This window comes from Ovis canadensis, chromosome 10, assembly GCF_042477335.2.
Source record: "Ovis canadensis isolate MfBH-ARS-UI-01 breed Bighorn chromosome 10, ARS-UI_OviCan_v2, whole genome shotgun sequence".
Classification (NCBI taxonomy): Eukaryota; Metazoa; Chordata; class Mammalia; order Artiodactyla; family Bovidae; genus Ovis; species Ovis canadensis.
In genome coordinates this window covers 35131643-35158023 of record NC_091254.1, presented here as the reverse complement: position 1 = coordinate 35158023, position 26381 = coordinate 35131643, and the positions used below count along the sequence as shown (strand labels likewise).

Genomic DNA, 26381 nt, shown 5'->3' with positions numbered 1-26381 from the left:
GGATTACTCAGAATTCTTTGTTAGACAGTTCATAGATCTCCATTTCTCTATGAGAGTTGAGTGAGTGGGTATTAGTTGCTCATTCATGTCTGACTCTTTGTGATCCCATGGACTATATATAGCCTGCCAGGCTCCTCTGTCCATGGGATTCTCCAGGCAAGCATTCTGGAGTTAGTTACTGCGGTTTTATTTGTTTCTTTGGGTTCCATCATGTTTTTCTAATCCTTCATGCTGCTTCATTCCTTGTATTAACAGCTAATGTATTTAAAGTAAGCAGTCTGCTCTCCCAGACTTTATAGATTTGCTGTTGCAGGAAAAAGACCTTCACCAGTCAGCTCCTAGCAGCTGTGGACGGGTGAGGCCTTCTATCAGGGTCTCTGTTTGAACAAGGCTACTGCATATGCTCGGAGGTTGCAGGGGTTGCTGCTGGCTCGGTTCTTTGGTTGGGTGGGACTGCTGGCTGGACTGTGCGTTCAAGTGGAGCCACTGGGTGGGCTTCCTCTTCAGGTGGAGCTTCTGGCTATGTTTCATGGTTGGGTTGAGCTGCTAGTTCTATAATCACCTCTGGTTGAATGAGGCTGCAGGCTGTATTCCCTGGCAGGATGGTACCACTGACTGGATACCATGATTGGGCAGTTGTGGGCTGGGCTCTGCAACCATTCCTGGTCAGATGGGGACTCAGAGTATGTTTCCCAACTGGATGGAGCTATTGGCTGGGCTCTGTGTCAGGTGGGACCACAGGCTGGGCTTCGGCTTGGTGGGACCATGGGTTGAGCTCCAAGGTCGTCCACAGTCCCTGATCAGGCCTCCTGGTTATGTGGTGTCAGGGACTATGCTCAACAGATGGACAGGGTGTCTGACTTAGCTCTTTGCCCAAGCAGGGCTGTAGGACAGGCTTCTTGGCAATCTCGGTTTCCTGGCCAGGCTTCCTGCATGAGTGGGACATGAGACTGCTTGGAGGTTAGTTTGGGCTGTGAACTTGCTTTCCTGCCTCAGTGAGTTGGGAGTATGGTGGCCCTTTCACCAGAGACCCAAATCCCAGAAGTGCCAACTGAGCCCTCTGGCCACATGGGGCCACTGGCTTGGCTCTGCCCATGGGCATTGCTCTTGGCTGGGGATTTTGCTCAGGTGCACTGCAGTATGCTCTTTTTAGGTGTAAGTGCTGAACGCTGTAGGCTTTGCCCCCCCTTCTCCACCTCTCTGACCCATGAGGCAGGACCTGAGCGGGTCTGCCAGGATGTGTCCTGAAACACTCTGAGCTGTATGAGCCAGATGTCCACCTTGGGCCTCTGTCCTCTCCCTGGAGAAACCATGGACCAGGGGGCACTCTCAGTGCAGTGCTGCGTCAGCCTGGAGCAGGTGGTGATGTGGTCAGAAAGGAGCCATTCCTCTTACTTTCTTTTTATGCCTTTTTAAAAGAGTATAACTTTATTTACTTTTGGCCGCACTGGGTCTTCATTGCTGCACGGGCTTGTTTCTAGTCACAGCACGTGGGGGCTACTCTCTAGCTGCGGTGTGTGGGCGTCTCGTGTGGATCACGGGCTGTGGGGCACGCGGACCTCAGCAGCCACAGCGCGGGGACTCAGCAGTTGTGGCGCTCAGGCACCAGAGCACAGGCTCAGTAGCTGTGGTGCACATGGGCTTAGCCACTCTGTGGCGTGTGGGATCCTCCTAGCCCGGGGATCGAATCCACGTCTCCTACACGGGCAGGTGCGTTCTGAAGCCCTGAGCCACCAGGGAAGCCATTTCTTCTTACTTGCTAATGTGATCCTTCTCAGTCTCTATGTTTCAGAGGGGTGCTTCAGCCTCACCGCCAGGTGAGGGCATTTCTACACTGTTGACGTATGTATGGAGACTTGCTAGTTGGTCTTCTTGGGAAAGAGACTGAAGTCCAGAATGACCTATGTTACTATCCTGATGAGCTGCTGCAGCTCTGCCCAATCACTGGTATGGCATAAGTTAACTTCAGCTCACAACCAAACAACTCTGGCTGGTTTGTTCATTCACATCATAGAAACAGACAGCTTGTATGTCTTCCCGAGCAGAGGTTGGAAACCAGTCACAAAAGTTAAGAATAAGACAGTTTCTTCAAAGTTTCAAGCTTGTGCACAAGGACTATTTCTTAGATTACAAGCTTGGGTTGGTATCAAAGCCTGCTGATCCTACAGGAAGTGGGACTGCTCAGAAAGTGGCTCTCTAGCTGGTGTCTTTAGTGTAAGTGAAACTGGCATTATTCTTAAAAGCTTCATGACATGTAGTGCCAGGGTGGTCTTGGGAGAAAAACAGCCTAGGCCCAGCTGGGCATTCTTCATGTAGCAAAAATAGGATCTGAGGCCATAAAAGAAGAAATGAGTGACTTTTAAATGGAGAAGGGGAACTTGATTCTGGGCTTTGGTACCAAATAGAAGGAAAAAACCAAATGTTCCCAGCGGTTGTTGAGTGTCCATCAGTAGTACGAAACTATTTGCAGCCCCTTGTTAATTGTAGGATGGGAGACCACCGTTTTCTGATCACTTACTCTCTGTCAAGCTCTCTGCTGATGCTTTGCTATATGATAATTTCATCTCTGCAAACAAGATGTGAGGTGGGTGGTGGCTACCCCATTTTAGGCATGACACAACTATTGTTAGATTCAGTGGCCGTGTCTCCAGAATTAAGTCAGCAGTCTACTTAGGCCCAGAAGTAACTAGTCTATCGATCATATTTAAAAAAAGACATTGGAAAGCAATGTTTTAGACAGCTAACTCTATCTGTAAAAAGCCAGATATTAAATATTTTAGCCATTATAGAGCATATGGCATCTGTTGCAAAGTCTCAGTTCTGCCATTATAGCAGGAAAGCAGCCATGGGTGAGTTTAAATGAATGGGAGTGGCTGTGTTTCAATAAAACTTTATTTATAAAAACAGGTGGTAGGCCCTCATTTGGTGTTCCTTGTGTTAGAGGAATAAAACTTTATGGGAGAAGATTGTAAGGTGGATATATTTTATCTGAAGGAAATAGGCATGCAAGCTTCCCACTTGCTGTGTGGTAACTGCTTGATACTTGTTTAACAAGCCAGATCCATAAGCCTGTATTTCTGCTGATTGGAGCAAAAATAAGTAGACTTTAATTGCATTGTAAAACAAGAGGTTAGGTATTTTGAAAGGTTCTTTTTAAACTCAGCTGTTTGTTAGATCTTGTCAAAGGAGCTCTGAGCCTCAGAGGTCTTGACTGATAGGAGAACTGCATCATGAGTTGAGCTCAATCCTTTTTGAGGACACAGGGTTGACTGCCTTTTAGGATGGATTTCTGAGAATGATGAAGGAACAATCAGTGAGTCACAGTGACTACTAGAATGTAGCGGTGTGGAAGAGAAGGTCAGAATGGCTCCCAAATTTTGAATTAGGCTGGTCAAAACCGGAGTGCCATAGCTGAGCTTCAGAGCCACAAAAAAAGATTGTGATGGGATTGTGTAATTAAAGATAGACTGTACCCAAATCCTTCATCCCTTGCTCTTTCCTTGCCTCTTAGCCTTTAGCTCTAGTCTTCTTTTCCTGGCAGTGCCAGATTACGTTTGTGTCACCAGGGAAAATTTCTGGCAAAGTCATTCACCAAGTCAACAGTATTTACTGGCTCCCCACTCTGTGCCAAGCATTGTTGGGGGGCACTGCGCCCAAACTTGACTATTGCTTTGCTTACTACCTCTTTGCATGTTTAGGCAATGAGTTCAGAGCTGGTAGATTATAAATAACCTAGAATAGAGAGCCTTCCTCGTGTGTTTTCTGATAAGTAACTTTGCCATGGAGTCTAACTGGTCACATCTAATACCCAAGCCGAGACTGTTGTGGACTAAACTCCCCCCCCCCCCCCTTTTTTTTTCCTGCGATGGCTTAAGAAAGAAATCTGAGCAAGGCTTTAGAAAACATATCTGAGCTATGAGGTTCTAGCATTCCAAACAGAGGTTTCATCAGCTCCTCGGGCAAGGAAAGCATCAAGGCCAAGGCAATGCCTGCTCCAGGGTCATCTTCATACAGATAATTCATTACTATCCCGAGCAGCAATGAACCCAAGTCTTTAGAGTTGGCAGTAGTTTCACCAGTGGTCTCCCGGGAGGATTCTGAAACATTAGGTTCTGGCCTTCCCCTCTCTTTTAACATTAGGTATCAGTTCTGTCAGACCACAGGTGAATACAGAGCCCGTAGATTAGCAGGAGCTTGTCTACTATAAGCCACGAAATCTAATACAGACTCTGGGAGGGAAAACATTTTAAGGCCAGGTTATGGATAATTTGTGGAAGTAATTTGAAGAAAGGAAGTTGGATGGATGAGGGTAAGTTCATTAGAAGAAGACAGAGAGGTCCAGGGAGGGAGGGAGGGGGCAGAGATAGAAATGAAGAGTGATGCTGGGAGGTCAGAATGATGGGCTCTGTTGTACCATTATCTCTGGTATCGCCTATCATGATGGGCAGAGGGAGGGGAGCTGTATTGTGACCTCTAATCACTGACTTCACTCTGAAGGTGTGGTGCTTAGAGGCCATCTCAAGAAACACCCCCACCCCTACAAAGTCCAACCCAAATCTGTCATCTGAAGCAGCATGTTCTTATATACAGTAAAGCACTTTCTTTATTCTTTTAAGCCACATCAACTCTGGCTATTTACCTCTAAGGGCTTTGTAGGTGTGAACCCCTTCATCAGTGCATGATAACTGATTAAAAATAGCACCTGCCCCCCACCACCACACACACAATGCCAGTATGTTTGGAAAAAGAAATGTTACCTGAAATTCCTTTCAAGTTAGCTCTGAGTGGATCAAAAAGATCGATGACTCCCCAGGAATATAAAATGTTTTTCAAGTCGAAATGATTTTGGATCCTGAACCTAAAACAACAAAAGATATACACTTTCACTCAAGAGTCTCATTCAGTGGACTTCGATATTCATCACATGCCAACCCAAGCCCCTCCCTTCAAAGTCAGGGGGCTCCAGGCCCACTTCCAACTTCATCTGTCACTGCTCCTGCCCACACCCTGCCCCCCTGGCTAATCGACCCCACAGCCCCTTCTCCCACCTCTGGACCTTTGCTTCTGCTGTTCTTCCCAGGTCTGCCTTGAATTTGAATTGTACTGTCCTCTCCTCTAAGCTCAGTTCAGCGATCACTCCTCCTCTTCCCTAGCTGTTCTGTGACCTTCGGTTCTTATAAGCCCTATTAAGCACTTTGTTCCACTCTTTTGATGTATAGAATGGTCTGTTTCCTATTAGTGTTATTTATGATACTGGAAACTATTTGAGAAAGGAGGCTCATTATGTCTTCATAATAATTAATATTTAATGAGTGCTTACCATGTGTAGGAAATGGCAACCCACTCCAGTAGTCCTGCCTGGAGAATCCCATGGACAGAGGACCCTGGTGGGCTGCAGTCCATGGGGTCTCAAAGAGTCGGACGCGACTCAGCACTCATGCGTGCTCACCATGTGCCAGGCACTACAAGTATTTTATGTGGATGATCTCATCTCTTCATCACGTAACTGTGTTATTATTCTTGTTTTACAGATGGAACACTGAGGCTTGAAGAGTTTAACGAGCTTGCCCAAGAGGATGTCCTGAGTCTGCGACAGAGCACGCCTGGACAAGGCTGACGGAGCGCAGAGCCTGTGCTCTCGATGTCTACACTCTGCCACCTGCCATCTGCCTCCTGGCTGGCGTCTCACACACAGTAGGTGTGCAAAACAAGTTGCTGACTAACTGCCAACTAATAGTGTCTCACTGAACATTTTTCTATTTGATACAACATATTTTCACGTTTGCTGTGTGAGCATGGGTCTTTAGTTTTCCCAGTTAAGTCCCAAGAGCAGGAAAAACCAGCCCACCAACTTTATCATGTTTCTCCAAGGGCAAGGCATTTAAAACTTTACCGTTGGAGGAGGCTTTAAAAGGTTGAATGACGTGATTTTCGTTTGAGAACAAAAAACTTCCAAATTGGAATTTAGATGGTCTTTTCTATAAATCATGCAGAGCTTATCGGAGAATAAAAATACTGTACCAGAGTGTTAAATATCCAAGTTCTTCACTGCCATACAAGACAGTGTGCCCAATATTTTAAACAAAGGTATCAGATTTTCTCATAAATGTGTGTTCTGAATCTTGGCCATAGTTTCCAAAAAAGGCACCACCTTTCTCTAAGTATGCTGATATTTCACAAAAATTAAAAAAAAAAAATTTGGGGGGGGTGAGGGGGCTACACCTCTCAGCATGTAGAATCTTAGTTCCCTGACCAGGGGTTGAACCCACACCCCTTGCACTGACAGTGTAGAGTTTTAACCCGTGGACCACTAGAGAAGTTCCTCAAAAAAAAAATTCTAGACCACCTTTTCTGAAATTTTCTTAAATCCTTAGACCTCACTTTTCTGAGAACTCTCAGTGCTGAAACATAATGGTTAAGAACATGAACTTGGGAACCTAGTGCCTAGGCTTGAATGCTGGCTCAGCCTCTTACTGGCTGAGGGAACCTGGGCAAGTTACTTTGCCTTGGTTTCTTTACTTAGGAAATGGGCCTAATACTAGTTCTTAGTTTTGTGAATAGTAAGTGCAATAATCCTGGTAAAGTGCTCAGAATAATGTCCAGTACAGCTCACGCACTTCATTGTCACCACTGTGGTTTTCGTTTCTCGTTAATATTGAGAAAGAGCTAAGGTATGTTTGAAGCCAAGTACGGTGGTTTGAATGCTCAAACTACCGCACAACTGTAGTCATCTCACACGCTAGTAAAGTAGTGCTCAAAATTCTCCAAGCCAGGCTTCAGCAATACGTGAACCGTGAACTTCCTGATGTTCAAGCTGGTTTTAGAAAAGGCAGAGGAACCAGAGATCAAATTGCCAACATCCACTGGATCATCGAAAAAGCAAGAGAGTTCCAGAAAAACATCTATTTCTGCTTTATTGACTATGCCAAAGCCTTTGACTGTGTGGATCACAATAAACTGTGGAAAATTCTGAAAGAGATGGGAATACCAGACCACCTGACCTGCCTCTTGAGAAACCTATATGCAGGTCAGGAAGCAACAGTTAGAACTGGACATGGAAGAACTGACTGGTTCCAAATAGGAAAAGGAGTACGTCAAGGCTGTATATTGTCACCCTGCTTATTTAACTTATATGCAGAGTACATCATGAGAAATGCTGGGCTGGAAGAAGCACAAGCTGGAATCCAGATTGCCGGGAGAAATATCAATAACCTCAGATATGCAGATGATACCACCCTTATGGCAGAAAGTGAAGAGGAACTAAAAAGCCTCTTGATGAAAGTGAAAGTGGAGAGTGAAAAAGTTGGCTTAAAGCTCAACATTCAGAAAACGAAGATCATGGCACCTGGTCCCATCACTTCATGGCAAATAGATGGGGAAACAGTGGAAACAGTGTCAGACTTTATTTTGTTGGGCTCCAAAATCACTGCAGATGGTGACTGCAGCCATGAAATTAAAAGCCACTTACTCCTTGGAAGAAAAGTTATCATCAACCTAGATAGCATATTGAAAAGCAGAGACGTTACTTTACCAACAAAGGTCCATCTAGTCAAGGCTATGGTTTTTCCAGTGGTCATGTATGGATGTGAGAGTTGGACTGTGAAGAAAGCTGAGTGCTGAAGAATTGATGCTTTTGAACTGTGGTGTTGGAGAAGACTCTTGAGAGTCCCTTGGACTGCAAGGAGATCCAACCAGTCCATTCTGAAGGAAATCAGCCCTGGGATTTCTTTGGAAGGAATGATGTTAAAGCTGAAGCTCCAGTACTTTGGCCACCTCATGCAAAGAGTTGACTCATTGGGAAAGACTCTGATGCTGGGAGGGATTGGGGGCAGGAGGAGAAGGGGACGACAGAGGATGCGATGGCTGGATAGCATCACTGACTCGATGGACGTGAGTCTGAGTGAACTCCGGGAGTTGGTGATGGACAGGGAGGCCTGGTGTGCTACAATTCATGGGGTCGCAAAGAGTCGGACACGACTGAGCGACTGAACTGAACTGAACTGAACTGATAGTGATTATGGTAGGAGATAAAGCTAGGTAATACCACTTTTAGTAACTAAAGACAATAGTAAAAACGAGGTATGACTATGAAAGAGGACAGTGATTTGTTTCTTGTATGGCTACGAAGGCCAGGCCAGAAGAGATGCTACAAAAATATCTTGAGTTAGAAAAAACACCCTTTACCAAAACCAGACAAGGATTTCACAGGAAAATGACAGACCAGTGTCCCTTATGAATACAGATGTAAAAATCCTCAACAAAATATTAAAACATTGAATCTAGCAACATAGAAATCCCTCTATGACCAAGTGGGATTTCTCCCAGGAATGCAAGGTGGGTTTGACATATGAAAATCAATCCATGTAAAATACCATATTAATGAAATAAAGGACAAGGGTGACGTGATCATTTCAAGAGATGCAGAAAAAGTACTTGTCCAAGCACCTGACATTCTTTTATAAAAACAAAAACCACCTAACAAACTTGAGATAGAAGGAGATTTCTTCAACCTCAAAATGGGCATTTACAACCCCCTACAGCTAGCATCATCCTTAATGGTAAAGGATTGAATGCTTTCCCCCTAGATCAGGAACAAGATAAAGAAGGTCACCACTTCTACTTAACACTTTACTGAAGGGTGTGCAGGGCAATTACACAAGAAAAAGAAAGCAAATGTGTACAGAATCAAAAGAAGGAACTAAATCTCTTTCTAGTCACAGACGACCTGGTCTTGTATATAGAAAATCCTAAAGAATACACACATACACACACATACACACAGAGAAAAAACTATTAGAGCTAATACGTGAGTTCATCAAGGTGGCAGGATATAAGATCAAGATACAAAAATTAACTGTTTCTTTACACTAGCAATGAACAATCTGAAAATGAAATCCCATTTACAATAGCATCAAAAGGACTAGAATACTTAGAAGTAAAATTAACAAAACCTGTACACTGAAAACTACAAAACACCATTGATAAAAACTAATGAGAACCTGAAGAAAATCAAAGACATCTTGTGTTCATGGACTGGAATACTTAATATTGTTATAAAGCAATACTCCCCAAGTTAATCTACAGAGTCAGCAAAGTCTGTATCAAGAACCTGGCTGTTTATCTGGCAGAAACTGATAAGCTGATCCTAAAACTCACATAGAAAGACATGGAACCCAGACTAGCTAAAACAATCTTAAAAAAGAAAAACAAAGTTGAAGGACCATACTGCTGATTTCTAAATGCATTAAAAAGCTAAAGTAAGCAATCAAGAGTGTGCGGTACTGGCAAAAGTACGGACATTTATTTGTACCTATAGAATAAAATAGGAAGTCTAGAAATAAACCTATATTTATGGCCAATTGATTTTGACAAGAGGGTCAAGAAAATTCAATGGAAGACAGAACAGTCTTTTTAATAAACTTGGTTAGTTTTGCCTATGAAACACCCCTAAAAGGTAATGGAAGTTTTATTTCCCTAAAATCTTCTATTCTTCTCAGATAGCAGGCTGAATAGTCTTAGAGAGATTAAAAAATTTTTTTTGTTTTAATCCAGATAAGGTCAAGTGTGAATGAATACTTGGGTTACTATGACCTCTGCCTTCTTGTCCCTTCTCCATCCTCCAAAGTGTTTTAGGATCTTTTCTCAAGGGATTGCAAGTTCTAAAGGCAGAATTAACACCAGTGAATAGTTCTCAGTGGCTCTGGGCATCTCCCTGGGGCCTCTTCCTTACATCAGCTGCTCCAGGGCGAGGCCAGCCATTTGTTGCCTACACTCAAAGAGACTGTAGCAAAGTCCTACTCCCATCCGCATTCTCTCTATTGTTAGCCTTGAAAGCTCTTCTTCATTTGCTGAGCTTCTCTTAAACATAACAGAAACAGGCTTGCTTCTGCTTCATGATAGAGAGATCTGCTGAAATAGCCAGTCTTTGGGCTTTGATTTGGGGCTCAAATATTTGGTTTGGAGAGATAGGCATTATCTCTGAGTTCAATTCACCTTCTGCCTTCGCTAGGCTGATCTCACTTTAGACCTTGGCCCTTCACTTACTGGGTCTCTCTCTCTCTGTTTTTTGTTCCAGGGCCTGGACTTATTTTTAACTCCTCGAGGGAACCCTGCCAAGGCCTCTGGCTCAGCAATGCAGAGAGCCTGGTCAGTGGAGGAGGCTGAGGTGGCCAGTGGGGAGGAGCATGAAGAATCCACACCCTGCAAACGAACCCTCGGATAATTTTTTTTGTTTAACTGCTGGTCTCCAAATTAATTACGCATTTACTCTGATTTCAAAGGAAGCTTATCATTTAGAGATGCTCCTTGAGGAACCCTTTGTAAAGTAATGAGTTTTGCAAATAGGTTTTGCTTTGGAGAAGCAAAATCCAGCACCATCATTTAACTTTTTGACCTCTTGGGGTTTTGTATTTGTACCTATTGGGTTTTCTTAAAGAAAGGCTCACCTCTCTTTAGAAAGAATGAAACCTTCAGTGCAAGGATGTAAAGGTTTTATGCTTCAGTTTGCCTTCTGATGGGAATTATATCTGTATTTGCTCAACTGCATAAGCGATCTTGCCTATTTGGTTTTGAAAAATGATGGCTGTATACTCAGGATGTGATAAGATTTAGAGGCACTCTCCAAGGTAACTGCACAGACCCTAGAGTCAGCCGCCTGGGTTCTTAATCCAGGTCTGGCCGACTGGAGCAGGCCGAGGAGCCCGCCGACAGGACGATGCAGCCGCTCACCTGGGCAGGAACACCTCCATCCGGGCTCTCTTCAGGCTGGCAGTCCAGGTGTGGAGGAGGCTGGCTGTGAGGTGGGGCTCAATGTGGCTGAGCGGTGTGTCTCTGTCCCGAGGCAGCACCAGGAGTAGGCTGGCCGCGTTTCCCAGGTAGGGCAGCTCCAGCACCCCCACCTGATGGCCCGCAGGGTCCTGAAACTGGCCTGGGGGTTCAGTGGATGGGGGATCAGTTCGGTCCCGGGAGCCCAAGGAAACAGACAGTGCTGGATCCTGGGAGGGGCCAGCTCCCAGAACTGGAAACAATGCATTTTATTAACAATCAGGGTGTCCACCTCACCTTCAGGGAGCTGTTTGAGGACCAAGACTGTTGGGAGCTTGTGGCTACCTTTGCTGATCCTAAGACCTAGAATGTCTCTAAGAAAGATATTCTCATGTGGCTTGAGTCCTGGGGCCTGCAGTGGCTGGGCAGGGTGGGGGTGCTGGCACTCGGGAGAGCCAAACCCCTTCTTAAAGGGACAGCCACTACAATCCCGGCCTGTTGTTACCATACCAGGACCCAGGCTCTTGGTGCTAGATTTCCCTGTCTTTCAACCAAAAGCTTCCCAGGTGGCGCTAGTGGTAACCAGTGAACTAGTGAAGTTGCTCAGTTGTGTCTGACTCTGTGACCCCATGGACTGTAGCCTGCCAGGCTCCGCTGTCCATGGAATTCTCCAGGTAAGAATGCTGGTGTGGGTTGCCATGCCTTCCTCCAGGGGATTGTCCCTGACCAAGGGATCGAACCCGTGTCTCCTGGATTGAAGCGCTGCCTGGGTCAGCAGTAAAGAATCTGCCTGCAACACAATGCAGGGGATGTGGGTTTGATCCCTGGGTTGGGACAATCCCCTGAAGAAGGAAATGTCAATCCAATCCAGTACTCTTGCCTGGAGAATCCCATGGATGGAGGAGCCTGGTGGGCTACAGTCCATGGGGTTGCAAAGAGTCTGACTGAAGCGATTCAGCACACACTCATGCAGCCAAAGCTCTAAGCCTAGATGTCACATGAAATTTCCCAGTGTCTGAAGCACTGCACACGCGTGTGTGCGAGCATGCTCAGTTGCTAAGTCACCTCTGACTCTTTGCAACCCCATGTACTGCAGCTCACCAGGCTCCTCTGTCCATGGGATTTTCCAGGCAAGAATACTGGAGTGGGTTGCCATTTCCTCCTCCAGGGCATCTTCCTGACCACGTCTCCTGCATTAGCAGGCAAATTCTTTACTGCTGAGCCACCTGGGAAACCCAAAGCATTGCAAAGACCTAAGAAAACAGGAGTTCAGGCTGGATTCGAACTGATAATTTGTACCCTGTGACATAAACAAGTGGGCTTCAGGATGGACAGCTGGGAGCTTGTGTGTGATGGCTATGACTGGCCAAGGACAAGTCCAGGCCACTGGGCACAGCCTAATTCCAGAAGTGTGTGATGGGACAGGTGGCAGGTGGCAGCAGGCACAAATGGCCAGAGATCAGGAGACCCAGAGAGGGTTTCTGGTGAATGCAGATGTAGTGGCCAGACCCAGTGATGGGACAGGGCGGGCAAATAATAGGGAGCAATCTAGGTGAGCTGCGTTGACTTGGCAGCCTGTGGCAGCCCCAGTCTCGGGCAGAACTCCAGGCTTGATCCCTTCCCTGGGAGGACAGTGGGGCCTGGGCCTCAGGGTGGACAGACAGCAGCGCCAACTGGCCACTGCAGCAAAATCTTACAATCACTAGGGAAAGACAGGGGCATGGTTCATACACCTTTTTGTATCTGCTCAGTCAATACTTGCTCAGCTTCCATTATGTGCCAGCCAACCTGCACTGTGTGCTGGGGAGAACAGGAACATCTCGGAGTCTGCCTGCCAGCATCACCCAGCAGACAGATCAACCAGCATGGGTCACAGCAGTGACAGGAAAGTGTTAGGAGCAAGAATTATTGGGTTGGCCAAAAAGTTTGTTTGAGTTTTTCCATAATAGCTTATGGAAAAATCTGAACGAACTTTTGGGTCAACTCAATGGCTCATTTAGTAAAGAATCCACCTGCAATGCAGGAGACCTGGGTTTGATTCCTGGGTTGGAGAGATCCTCTGGAGATGGGAAAGGCTACCCACTCCAGTATTCCAGCCTGGAGAATTCCATGGACTGTATAGCCCATGGGGTCACAAAGAGTCGGACACAACTGAGCGACTTTCACTTTCAATTTCAATACAAGCCATTGTAAATGTATACTTATTCAACAGACGTTCTTCCATTCCCATCTTACTTGACCTCAATGAATAATTATTGGTTGAATAAACTAATGAATAAATGCACTGGGAACTCACAAGGGTCCTGTATGCAAAGCAGGATGATAGCAAGTGTTCTCAACACCAAAGCTCCTAAAACACTGTTTTAAGTCTCACTGACTTCTTCCAGAATAAGAACATAGTTAGTCCCACATGCTGGAGGGGGCTGAGCATGCAAACCAGGGTTTGGAGGGGTGACCAGGAGCAGAGATGTGAGGCAGGCAGGGCAGCGGGGCCCTTCCTGCCTGGTCGTGCAGAGCCCCCCACCCTGGAGCATGCACAGCACACACAATAGTCTGCTGGGAAGGGGAGCTGCAGGTGCACCCCACTGCGAGGGGGATGAGTGACTTCCAGCAGGATGGGCAGGCAAAGTGATGAGCACTTCCTGGTGGGCATGCTCTAGGGAAACTTCTAGACTGGACTCTCCACCGCCCCTCATTTCTCAGCACCAAACGCTGAGGCAGGTGTTCATCTCGAGGGGATGACTGCCAGGAGAAGGGGTTTGCCCAAACAGTCACCTGACTCCCTGCTTTACTCTGTGCAGAGGAAAAGGCCAGGCATGGAATCGGGGTTCTCTTCCCCATCGGCTCCCTCACTGTCCTGAGTCTCCGCCTCCCTGGCCTTCCCTTACTCCACGGCGCGCCTGGCACTGCAGAGGGACCCACAGCGCCACTCAGATACATCCTTTTAGAGCAGAGCCCACCCTCCCTTCCCGGGCTCCTCCCACTCACCGTGGTTGACCTCGGCCATTTGGTACATCATGGGAACCTCGAGGGCCAGGCCCTGAGGGCAGGTGAAAGGCAGGAGCTGGGTGTCCGAGAAGGAGAACTGATGCCGCCAGGCGCTCTGGAAGGACATGGTGCTCACCAGCACCAGCTGCGCAGACTCCGCGCCGCCACCGCGCCCCAACGCGGAGCCCACCGGCCTGTCCCCTGCGAGCAGAGAGCGGGCGGCCGCTGAGAGGCTGCTGCGGGCATGAGGCATCCTCCGAGGTGGGTTGTGGCTTGCTTGTTCGTGCTCTTAGCTGTGGAACTGTGGTGCTTGTAAAGAGCTGTGGTTGGAGACCAGGCTTTAATTTTTAATTTTTATTTTTTTATGTATAGCTTGGGGTGCTATGGGCTGGTTCCAGTTAGTTCTGGCTAGTTCTGGCTGGGATTGTTTCCCAGAAGCAAAAGGCCTGCCCTGCTCAGGCAGACCCCTGGCGAGGGGGGGGGGGGCGGCCCAAAAGTAAGACTGGGTGCTGCACAGTCTCCCCTACCCCCAACTCCCTTCGCCCCAAGTGCTCTTGGGCCTCATCCCTGGCGGAGCCTTTGTTTACATGATGACCTCCAGGGCACAGACTTTAAGTCTCTTGCCTTACCTAAGAGGGGAGCTGGCTGGCCACCTGTCAAGAGGCTGCGTTCTTCCAGCTCTTTATCCCTTTAATAAACATGTACTTTGTGCTAGGCTCTGTCTTCAAGGCTTCAGCAAACCCTCCTCGACTCCTCCTACCACTTCTGTTGTTATTCCCAGTTTTAAAGATGGGGCCCCAAGGTTGTCCAAGGTCACATACTTGTGAGCAACAAAGCCGCTATCTGCCCACTTGCCCAAGATGGAGACCTTGGACTTGAACCCAAGCAGCCTGGCCCCAGTCTTCTCAGGGGTACCATCTCTTTCTTAGAGGACCGTTCACCCCTGGGGTTGATAGCAGCTGACCGGGGCCTCGGGCTTCCCAGCAGCGCCACGAGCTGCAGCAGGGAGTTAAACATTTTGGAGTAAACTGAAAGACGTTGTGAAATGTTGGCGTGAACTGCGAGGGGAAACCCCCTTATCAATACAGATCTGAATGTTCAGTTTGCCCCTGCGCGCCTGCCTACATGCTGTCTCTTGATTCATGAAGTGCATGTTCCCTGTTCTGCCTTTTAAACATTGGGTCTTCAGTGCTCTCCCTAGTTCTCTGTAACCTTTGTAATCGTCAAGGACGCTGGAGCCAGACTGCCTGGGTTAGAATCCCCTGCTCTGTGGATACAGGGCTGGAGGCCCGATTCTCTGTGCCTCTGTTTCTCCGTTTGTAAAACGGGGACAATGATGGCACTTAGCTCTTACAATGATGGCGAGGGGAGACTGAGCTCGTAACCACAGAGTGCTTAGAAGAGGGCTGAAGAAATCAACTGAGCACTCAGTAAGTGTTCGTGACGCTCGTCATCTTCGATGGTGATTATAACTGCACGGTATGTGTGCGTGCTCAGCCCTGTCTGACTCCCTGCTACACAACGGACTCTAGCCTGCCAAAGTGCAGGTGCTGATTTTCATTAAACCATCCCTAATTGCTGCACACTAAGATAACCCTGGGCTGAACATTACATACTGTTATTACATACAGTTATTTCCTTAAGCGAAATTCCTAAGAAACCACGTTTTGGGCTCCTGCATTTTGCATTGAAGAGGGTTAGTGGTTGATGAGAACAGAGCTCAGTGGAAACACACCTGGGCACGTTGCATGGCACAAAGTCTGCTGGGATTCTGAAGAGCACCCTTTTGTGTGTGGGTGTGTGTGTCTGTCCCTGCGGGTGGGGTAGGGGTGGGGTAGGGAGAGAGCAGAACCAAAAGTGACCCCTATTCACTCCAGGGTCAGGTTTCCCAAGAGGACAAGCCTCTGCTGCAGCTGAGGGCTGCCTGTGTACCCATTGCGTGGCTTCTGATGGGTAACAGCTGGGACCTGTCTCCCCAGCACTCCTCCATTAACCTCATCAAGGTGGATAGCTTTTCCTTACCTGTGGTCTGCCTGGGGCCCCATCCGTTGGCCAGCATGGCGGTGCTGTTGGGCTCCCTGAGGTTGGCCAGCTCCAGGCTGCTGTTTGCCCACCGGGAGACCTGCTCCACGAAGCAGGGGGTGAGCGGCGTCCCTGTCTGCACGTAGAGGATGCAGGCCAGCTCCAGCTTGGCACCCGGGCTGGTGCTGGGCAGCACGGCATAGACAGCCCGCAGCCATTCTCTGACCTTAGGGTCTGCAAAGAAGATCAGTCAAAATGGTGAATGTAAGACAGGAGTTACCCCCGGCTCTGCTTGCTGGATACAGGGGAATGGGACCCCTGCCTCTCCACTCTTAGGTCCTGAGGTTCATCCACCATAGACAGTCAGTTTGGAAAAGTCATAGCTCAGTTGCTCAGGAGTTAACCTGGATCCACAGATGAAAAGTCAAGGGGGAAAAAACCACGAAGATTTGAAAGAAATCAGGCTGTTACTATTTAGTCGCTAAGTTGTGTCCGCCTCTTTGCGACCATGGACTGTAGCCCACCAGGCTCCTCCGTCCGTGGGATTTCAGGCAAGAATACTGGAGTGGGTTGCCATTTCCTTCTCCAGGGGATCTTCCCGACCCAGGGATCAAACCCTCATCTCCTGCATTGGCAGGTGGATTCTTTATCACTAAACCACCTGGGAGGCCCAAATCTAGCTGAGATTAAGTCAGATAGAAAAACATTACCAACCTCCCAAAGACTGTGCTTCCTAAACTTCTTGAGCCAGATGTATGCTGCTGCTGCTAAGTCACTTCAGTCGTGTTGGACTCTGTGTGACACCATAGACGGCAGCCCACCAGGTCCTCTGTCCCTGGAATTCTCCAGGCAAGAGCATTGGATTTCCTTCTCTGAGCCAGAATATGTGGAGCAGTGCTAAAGCAGAGAGACCTGGGCTGGTGGGCAGAGGGCTTCAAGTATGTACAATGCCAGTGGATTTATGGGGAACATCACGAGTAGCAGTGCTGGGCAGTGACCAGGGTGTTGAATTGTCGATATCTCTGGTGCAGGGCCTCACGTTCATCCCCACGACTACACATCTGAGTAGCGTTTGGATGTAGTCTTTTGTGGAACTCTGCTTTCAAACCTGGAAAATCTAGGGGCAAGGTAAGGGCTCCTCCCATTCCCCCATCTCTCTAAGCCCCAGCAGACAGCCCATTATTCATGTCAGCGGGAACCTGTGAGAATGTTGAAATACCAGGCATTTGAAAGAGTCCATAGCTTCTACCTTCCTGATGGTGGACTTCTAGTCTTTTGCAGCTCAGGCAGGAGGCCGCTTCCCTCTCTGCATATTCACGATGGAATTCTTTTTCACACTGTTGTTCACAGCTGTGGCTTCTCTTCTCCCCTGGGCATGTGGAGCTACTGCTGAGTCACGACCCAGTGGCGTATCCTCCTGACCTGTGCACACAGGGCTTTTCCAGCCAGCAGGACCCCTTTGCTGGCAGGCTGCCTGTGGAACACAGCCCTTCTTTCTCCTTTTCGCCTCCCCTTTGTCTTAGTGATGGCCCCCTGGCTGCCCGCAAGTCTCCGCCGTGACTCCCAGGCTCTTTGCACCCTCTTTCTGCCCACCGTGCCTCCACCATCTCTCCCAGGGCAGCAGGTGGAATGATCCTCCTACCTGGCTTGGGTGCCTGTCCATTCCATGTCCCCTCACAGAGGCCAGGCCAGGAGACAGCAGCAGACGCATCCCCCCACCACCCTCAACTTGCCTGGCTAAAGTCCTTCTGGGGGGCAGCGGCACCCAGAACACACCCCGGGCCGGGGGCCCCAGCCGCCAGGCTGCAGGATGCGGTTGTGGGCAAGTTTACTCCACAGAACTTTCACCACCAAAGCCGCGTCTTAAAATCTACTGCTGTAAAAACTGGACTCAAGGCATGTATAAATACATAGCCTAGAAAATTACAGCCTAACTCAAGTGCTTATTTTGTTTTAATGAGAAAAAACTGAATGAAAAAAATACTCATCAGATTGTCCTTTCCTGAGGAAGGTCATAAATACTCATCGAATCACATCCCTGCAGGATGTAGACTGTCTGCAGGGGTGAATGGAGACATGTCTGTGGTCCTTAGTGTCACATGACCTTAGGGGGTGTCACAGAGCTCTCCTCTCTGTCCTTTCACCCTCTCGGCCCAGGGGACCCGCCATCCCTCCAGACAGATACCCCCAAGGTGCAGAGTCAGTGGGCTTGAGAAATCTTATCTCCGCTGGAGCCTGGTTTGTCCCTACCGTGAGCACATCAGAAGTGGTTTTCTAGATGCTGCTGGAATGAATATATATCGTCAGAATAAAAAATGCTGAAGGTTGACAAACTCTGCTAAACCCTCTGCAAGCAGGATCACTTTTAATCCTCTCAACAACCCTGCGAATTAAGTGCAATTATGATCGCATTTATAGATGAGGGAGCTGGGGTTCAGACAGATTAATAAAGTTGCTCAGTGTCATCTGATTGTTGGGGTGGTACCTGACAACCCCCTGCCCCCTGCTCCCTGCCAGGTGAAGGACAGGTGGGCTGGGAACAGTCTGCCCCTCTGCTGGGGAGAACCTCGCAGAGCCTCCTGTTTTGCCGAGTTGCCTGTATTTCCTAGTCTGGTCTCTGCAGTACTTAGTTGCCCAGTCATGTCTGACTCTTTGCGACCCCATGGACTGTAGCCCGCCAGGCTCCTCTGTCCATGGGGATTCTCCAGACAAGAATACTGGAGTGGGTTGCCATGTCCTTCAGTGGGGCAAAAGGGACTGACTTGCACAGTGACAAACTGCACCTCTCCTGAAGACCTTGAAACCACTGCCTCGATTCCTCTCCCCTCCTGCTCCCCCTCCTGCAAAGCCGTCATTCCTGCTGGAGGGGTTGGGTGGCTGTAAGAGCAGGGGAGGCGAGGACTGCAGTAGAACAGGGGTGTACTGGGGAGGGGTGGAGAGTTTGAAGGGAGAGTCCCTGGAATGGCATGGAGTGGCAGGAAAATGCCAGAAGAAATGGTACTTTTCTTGAGTCCTGCTGCAGACCAGCTTTTTAACTCATTTGAGAGACCCGTGTGGAAAGAGCCTTCCTTCTCACTATATTAGCTGAACTGAACTTTTTGAATGTGACACTGAATCTAAAGGGGGGCGGTTCTGGATTTTAAAGTTAATGTATGTATATAAAATTCTCAGCTGGCCAGAACCATCTTTGTGGTGCTGATCAAAGAGAGTTAAGTTTAGGACAATGTGCAAAGGGTTTGGTTGGGCTGAGAGAGCAGTGAGGATATGTGCGTGTGTGCTAAGTCACTTCAGTCATGTCCGACTCTTGCAACCCAATAGACTGTAGCCCGCCAGGCTCCTCCGTCCATGGGATTCTCCAGGCAACAATACTGGCATGGGTTGCCATGCCCTCCTCCAGGGGATCTTCCTGACCCAGGGATTGAACCCACATCTCTTTTGTCCCCTGCATTGGCAGGTGGGTTCTGTACCAGTCGTGGCACCTGGGAAGCCAAGTCTGGTGGAAAACAGTGAAGGCAGGGGGCTTGGATAAATTTGTATGCCTGCTCAGTGGCTGAGAGGGAGGCTAAGGAGTTGAGGAAAGAGCACTGGATTTGGAGTCAGAAAATCTGGAATTGGAATCCTAGCTCTATCACTTGCCTGTTGGGTGAGCTGAGTCTTAGCAAATCATTAACCTCTTGCTGTTGCTGTTGCTGCTGCTGCTAAGTCGCTTCAGTCGTGTTCGACTCTGTGCGACCCCATAGATGGCAGCCCACCAGGCTTCCCTGTCCCTGGGATTCTCCAGGCAAGAACACTGGAGTGGGTTGCCATTTCCTTCTCCAGTGCATGAAAGTGAAAAGTGAAAGTGAAGTCCCTCAGTCGTGTCTGACTCTTAGCGACCCCGTGGACTGCAGCCCACCAGGCTCCTCCATCTATGGGGTTTTCCAGGCAAGAGTACTGGAGTGCGTTGCCATTGTGTTCTCTGCATTAACCTCTTGTCTCATTGGTAAAACAGGCACTTTAGGAGGCTTGGCGACTGCATATGATTTCTATAAGGATCAAGTGACATAACAACTGTAAAAGTGAGTCCACGTGCGTCATCAAACAGAATTCTTCCCCACCCCCATCTCTGAGGCCTCTGTTCCCAGCATCGTTCTTGTAATGGAAAGCTGAGATGTGTGAAAGCTGAGATGTGTTCTTTATTAATTGACTTGGAAAAGCATTGGAAATCCCTAGAACTTGGACCCCTGGGAAATCATATTTTCATGCAGTGAAAACAAAAATATTTTGGGGATATCACTGGTGCCTGCTTTGAAGCTCATGCCCAGCTTTAGGACCAGCTGGTGGGGATACTGGCAAAGCTGCTGGTGGTTGGGTACTTCCCTGGTGGTCCAGTGGCTAAGACTCTTTGCTCCCAGTGCAGGGGGCCTGGGTTCAATCCCTGGTCAGGGAACTAGATCTCACATGCCTAGCTGAAAAAGAAGATCCTGCATGCCAAAACAAAGACCAAAGATCCCATGTGCCGCAACTAAGATCCAGTGCAGCCAAATAAATATTAAAAAAAAACAACAACTGCTGGTGGTCACCTGTTGGCTGGATGTCAGTGAGAAGACAAGCGCCCATTGTCTCATTGCAAACATGGATAGAGCTCTGTTGATCAGATGGGAACAATGGCCCAAGCCCCTGGGCTGTGGGTTCACGTTCCTGATCTGTGCTCCTTTGTAAAAGAAAGATTGGGACAGGGCAGGTGGTGGGCAGTAACAGGTTGACTTAATCAGCACCCATGTGATTCTCTGAGCCATTTGGGGGCAAACAAATGCAGGGGTATTCCATTAACTAGAACTCTGCAAGCAGCACATTCCTGTTTGTAATAATTAACCCTGGATCCATGAGATAATGAAGCCATTTATAAGTAAGAAAAAAAAAAAGTGGGATTATGTTCCCCAGAGTTTGACTATTAAGCATTCTGGACATTTGGTAATTCTTGAATGGGCTCTATGGAAACCCTGTTAATAATCGCCACACTTTGCTTAAGCAGGTACCCTGACGTTACCTGACAGCGAAGCACGGACTGTCATCAGTTCCCTGTCTCTGCAGGGTAATTCTACTTGCGTTTCTCACTTTCCCCGTAATCCTGACTTCTGTGAGAAAATGTTTCAAGGCCGAAATGCCTGCCCTTCTTTCATACTCCTATTTGTCCTTCAAAACCCAGCTCAGGTGTCTTGTTATCTGGGGAGCCTTCCTGATCTGCTAGTGAAATAAATCATTCCCTCCCCGGTACGAGCGTATTTCACAAAAGTACACTAACTGCCCCTTATTAAAAATGTGTTTCTGTGTGCATTGTTCCTACGAGACTGAGAGTCTTGTGTTCAAAGGGTTCCTTATATACCTGGCTGCTAAATTCCTGGCGTAGCACCAGCCCACACAGCAGGAGCTCAGAAATACTTGATGGATGGCTTTCTGCTGAATCTAACGTGGCTGGAGAGCAACTCCATGGATACATGCATTTCCATAATATACTTGCCGAGCAAAATTCAACGTGATAACTTCTGTTTGTCTTCACTTACCCTAAGAGAGAAAACGTACTTGCAGGTCGGCCAGCAGGCTCACGAGAATTGTTTTGGCAGAGGACAGGGTGTGGATGGGGTGGGGTGGGGACAGGACACACAGGTAGTGCCTGAGGCCTGCTTCTGGAGCATTCACCTTGCCAAGGCAAGATGCCAGCTCCAAGGGAGCTCTTGCTATGACTGTCTCAGTATTAGTTCCTGGGTGCTCTAAAAAGGGATTAATTTATATAATTTTAATTCTCATCCTTTTTCACTGGCATCTTATTCTTAGATAGAGAAAAAAGGTTGTGTGTAAAGTGTTTGTGTTCAGATGGAGTTGGGAGGTTGGGTCCAGGGCCGGAGGCCCCAAGTGGGACCAGGTGTGGCTGACCTGGCATCACAAGATTCTTGTCCCCACTGGCAGAGGTGTTCTGAATTATCTTGGTAAATATGACTGCCTAGAAGTCACACATTTATGAAAGCGGGATGGTCTCTGGAACCAGACAGCCTGGGCTTGAGTTCCAGCTTAAACTCATAAATATTGAATTATGTTGGTAAATATAACTCTGCCTAGAAGTCACACATTTGTTAAAGCAGGATGAACCAGACAGCCTGGCATGAGTTCCAGCTTGACCACTTGCTAGCTGTGTGACCTTGGGCAACTTGCTTACCCACTCTGCCTAAATTGGCTTATCTCTAGAATAGGAATGATGAGATAATTACCTACCTTGATAGGGTTGTTGCTACAGTGAATTAGATTGTGTTGGTAAGGTGTTTCTAGCGGTTTCTGGCATCTAGTAAGCATTCTAAAAGGGCTTGTAAAATGCAACTGAGAAATTGCCGCCAAACCCAAGGGCAGAAGGGAACCTTAGAAATTTTATCAAGAGTAACCACGATGTGGGCTTCCCTGGTGGCTCAGTGGTTGGGAGTTCGCCTTGCAATGTAGGGGATGTGGGTTCAATCCCTGGGTGGAAATCCTCTGGAGAAGGAAATGACAACCCACTCTAGTATTCCAGCCTGGAGAATCCCATGGACAGAGGAGTCTGGTGGGCTATTGTCCATGGATAAGACTGAGTGACTAAACCACCACCGTGATGTAGAGTGTCCATGCCTTCTGTTGCCAGTGGGCAGCCTTCTCTGCCTGCCACCCGAGGCAGCCTGAGCATGAGGTCAGGTGTGAGTGTGAGCAGGGCAGTGGGCGTGAGCAGCAGAATGGGAGGAGCAGCGGTCCGCTTACCGTGGACAGTGTAGCCCAGGGCCTGGGCCAGCTGCCGGCCGGTGTTCCCCCGGGCTCCGAACTGCAGGAGCTCCAGGGGGATGAAGGCGCCAGCGGGGGAGAGGACCAGGTTGGTTTGGTTTCCGGCCGCGGCCACGCTCCGGTACAGGCGAAGCGCCAGGTCCGTCCTCAGCAGGGTCAGGTCCTCATGGAGGTTGCTGGCTCCCCTGGTGGGGCAGACGTGAAGGAGGAGGAGGGCCAGTAGGAGAGACCACATGGCTCCTGCAGGGGAGGGAAGAGATGCAGGTGAGGCAGGAGCTGCTCCATCCTGCAGAGAAGTGGGCCGGAGGCTGGTGCCCGGCTGCGGCTGAGGATCACCTAGCAGGCTGTTACCCGGCACCCTTCTACCTGCAGCAGAATGCGTCTCTGTATCTGTCTTAGAAACACTCGCTGGAAATCAAACTGTGAGCTGGAAGGCCTGGATTTTAGGCCTGCTCTGTCCTTGGAAAAGACCCTGATGCTGGGAAAGATTGAAGGCAGGAGGAGAAGGGGATGACAGAGGATGAGATGGTTGGATGGCATCACTGACTCAATGGACATGAGTTTGAGCAAAGTCCGGGAGGTGGTGAAGGACAGGGAAGCCTGGCGTGTTGCGGTCCATGGGTCGCAAAGAGTCGGACATGACTGGGTGACTGAACAACTGTCACTTACTACATGCATGACCTTGGGTGAAGCTCTGGTCAGACCAGAAGCATTATGTTGGCTCAGAAACATGAAAAGTACGTCTTACTCATTTTTCTCAGTGCTTAGTTAGCTCAGAGCTGGGCCATGTCTATCAGTAATAATAATAGTAATAACAAATAATATACTCCGTTAAAAAGGACTTTGTATTTTCACAATTAATCATTATAACAATCTTACATGGTAACTGTTATTATATTGCAAATATAGAGATGATGAGGTTTAGAGACTTCAGTGGGTCATTTAAGAAAACACGAGGTGGAAACAGGCCTGGGACTCCAGTCCTGGTCTCCTCTCTGGGTGGTCCATGCAAGATTGAGCACATAAATGCACATTAAAATATTGATCCATGAGCTAATTGTACCTAGGATGTCAGAATTCTTGTGATGTGAATTATTTTCATAAAAAGGACACTTTCACAGAGAGCAGAATGCTGCGGATAGAACTCCTGCTACAGAGATGTACCCCTTCAAGGAAGAGAGTGCCTTTGCTGGAAATTAATGCAAAGAAGAGAAAGGCGAGGCACAAAGTGTTCTCAGTGACTATGCCACACAGACAACCTGTGGCAATTTCTGTTCAGTTGTCTGACTATGATATCAGGCAGGATTGGTGAGAGAGGGTCCCAGCTCAAAGAAGTCATCTGAGGATGAGAAGTTTGCATGTAAAGCCACTGGGCTCAAAGGTGTTTATTTCAGATAAAGGCCCCACATGGAAAAGCATCCTCTTTTTTTCTCAGCTCTTTCCTTCTGCGGCCAAGCACAAAGGCATCATAGGGGTGGGGGTGTGCACAGGTGTGGGGGTCTTTCTCTGTGTGTTTGGAAACCCCAGTCTTTTCGAAATGACCAACTCCCAGTGCTCTTGATGCTCCTATCATGTCCCCCAGGGAGGCAGCAATCAACCCTTCATGCCCTTAGGCTCCCCGTGACCACGTACCTGCCATGATTCACTGCGGACGAGCTGTTCACTCACCTTCTCTTGGATGGGACTGTCCGAGTTTCCTTGCTGACTCCTGTCCTTGTGGGTCTCCCGTGTTAACGTGCTCCCCCTTTTAAAAAAGTGGAGCAGAATCTGCTTTGAATCACAAGACAGCATAGGGAGGAAGCTGGCAGTTGCCGTCTCTGTCGGCGATGTCTCTACCACTCGGTCCAAATTCCTGGAGCCTGAGGTCCCACAGAGAGCCAGGGGCAGGAGCCTAGCCCGGCCAGCCAAGCCCAGATCGGAAACAGAGCGGGCCCTGGGGAGGGAGCCAGCCACACCCGTCAAGCCTGCTTAGGCTTGTGACCTGGTTGTACCAGCGAGGAACCCCTCTTGTAGCCCTTTGTCACTTGGAGGAATTTCACTGATAACTCTGCCGTTAGGGCTTTTGCTGGGTACCAGGTACCTCATGCTTCTCCCCTCCTCCTGGGAAGAGAACAATACATTAGTCATTGGGCATGACTTGAAACTTTTAGTAAATGACATTCTGCAAAAAAGGGGGGAAGAAAAAGCAAAATATAGCACAATCAGTTTGGAACAAGGTGCCTTGCCCTATTTATTATTAATAAAAGTGAATGTATTTCTTTATTTGTATGTAATACAATAAACATTATAAGTACTCTAAGCAATCTTGTTCTCAAGATACAGCAGTTAATAAATCTGGTGACTCAATATGAGAAAGAGACTGTGTTGTCAGCTAAGTGAAGGCACATTTTGGGGAAGAATAAGCAGATTCTGTTCAAAGTCTGTCCTTGTGACCCAATCAGAGTTGCAGACATTTCTATGAGTTTCTTAGGTGTTGTATTAAGTACAAAATATATGGTAGGTTACATGTCGTTAGAGATTAAAGAAAAGAAGAAGACACTTGGAAATGAATGCAGTTCTCAGTAATTTTCTCTCAGGCATCTGTTAGAGTTAATATTTGAAAAAGAATGAGACTGTTTTTCATCTGACCACCACTCACACCCCTGTAATCAGCAGGCATTTCACTTTTCAAGTGGAGTTAATTGCTGACACTCAAGCCTGGAATAGTTTATAGCTCTTAGGGGAGTTCCAACTCTAGAATTATTTTGCATGAAATTTCCCCAGATCTTCAATGTAGAGACTGTGCATTTTTTGCTTGCCTTGAACTCTAAATTATAGTATGATGGGGGAATAAATATGTATAACTTAGTCTATAGCATCCAGAGTGGGCATCCCATTCATCCATCCATCCATTCACCCACCCACCCACCTACCCACCCATCCATCCATCCATCCATGCATCCACCTATCCATCCATGTAGTAGCTCTTGCTTGCCTGCTTGGTTCTGAGGCTCTGTGTCAGATCTGGCAATGAACCAGCTGCCTGGGCTCAGCTAGCTCTCAGGGGACCTAGAGTCTTGTTCCCTGAGTGCAGACTTTTGATGTTGATGCTGATGGGTTTAAGAAAAAGAGCCTTCCATGAGGAGGACCGTGGTAACTTGCAAGGGCTGTCTCCCAGTGCAGAGTTCCCCAGGGTTGCAATTATTTGAGCAGAAGCTCATTCACTCTCTTCCCATGGTAGAACTGGGAAGATGCTTACAAAAAGGTTTCCCAAATTTGAGAAGGTTGGCTGTGTGACTTCTGTAAGCATTTCCTCCTACCTGACTCTAAGAATGTTTCATTTTAGATTGCTTTTATATTCTCTAGAAAAAAATACTGAGTGGAAGCCCTATGTATAGACTACCATGTGTAAAGTAGCTAGTGGGAATTTGCTGTATAACACAGTGAGCCCAGCCTGGTGCTCTGTGATGACCTAGAGGGACAGGATTGGGAGTCAGGTGGTAGGGAGCCTCAAGAGGGAGGCGATATGATTCTCAAAGTTGTAGAGCAGAAACCAACACAGCACTGTAAAGCAGTTATCCTCCAATCAAAAATAAACTAAAAGAAAATACTGGGGAGCTGAACATACAAAAAAAATTTTCTGTGTAGGTTAAATATTTCAAAGTGTGAATGAATGAAAGATGGGCAGCAGTTTTTCTTTTGTGTGCTCAGAGGTGAACCTGTATAAGCCTCTGTGTTCTCCAACCATTTAAGCAGAGGTTACCACGCTTTTTTTGACCTGGCTGGCATATTGGTTTACACTGCTCAGGAAGCCTTTATTTGTGAAGATGTGTACCGTAATCATAACA

At 47.9% G+C, this 26381-nt stretch overlaps 2 protein-coding genes across 10 annotated transcripts in view; one reads left to right on the top strand and one right to left on the bottom strand.

Annotated features, from left to right (window-relative positions):
• Nucleotides 1-10550, top strand: part of INTS6 (integrator complex subunit 6) — a 104750-nt gene extending 94200 nt beyond the window's left edge. For 3 of the 8 annotated variants that reach the window (XR_011259378.1, XR_011259383.1, XR_011259384.1), the window contains 2 exons: nt 5532-5698; nt 10076-10550. The gene's annotated coding sequence lies outside the window, so the exon portion shown is untranslated. The remainder of the gene's footprint in view (nt 1-5531; nt 5699-10075) is intronic. The other 5 variants (XR_011259381.1, XR_011259385.1, XR_011259379.1 and 2 more) reach the window with 3 other exon arrangements.
• Nucleotides 1-24594, bottom strand: part of SERPINE3 (serpin family E member 3) — a 32780-nt gene extending 8186 nt beyond the window's left edge. Inside the window, exons 1-6 of one of the 2 annotated variants that reach the window (XM_069601457.1) lie at nt 24223-24594; nt 22534-22794; nt 15775-16008; nt 13753-13953; nt 10729-10927; nt 4758-4858 (exon numbers count right to left, since the gene is read on the bottom strand). In XM_069601457.1, coding sequence (XP_069457558.1) covers nt 4758-4858; nt 10729-10927; nt 13753-13953; nt 15775-16008; nt 22534-22789 — 991 coding nt within the window. In that variant the 5' untranslated portion in view covers nt 22790-22794; nt 24223-24594. The remainder of the gene's footprint in view (nt 1-4757; nt 4859-10728; nt 10928-13752; nt 13954-15774; nt 16009-22533; nt 22795-24222) is intronic. The other variant, XM_069601458.1, reaches the window with a different exon arrangement.
• Between the last annotated feature and the right edge of the window lie 1787 nt (nt 24595-26381).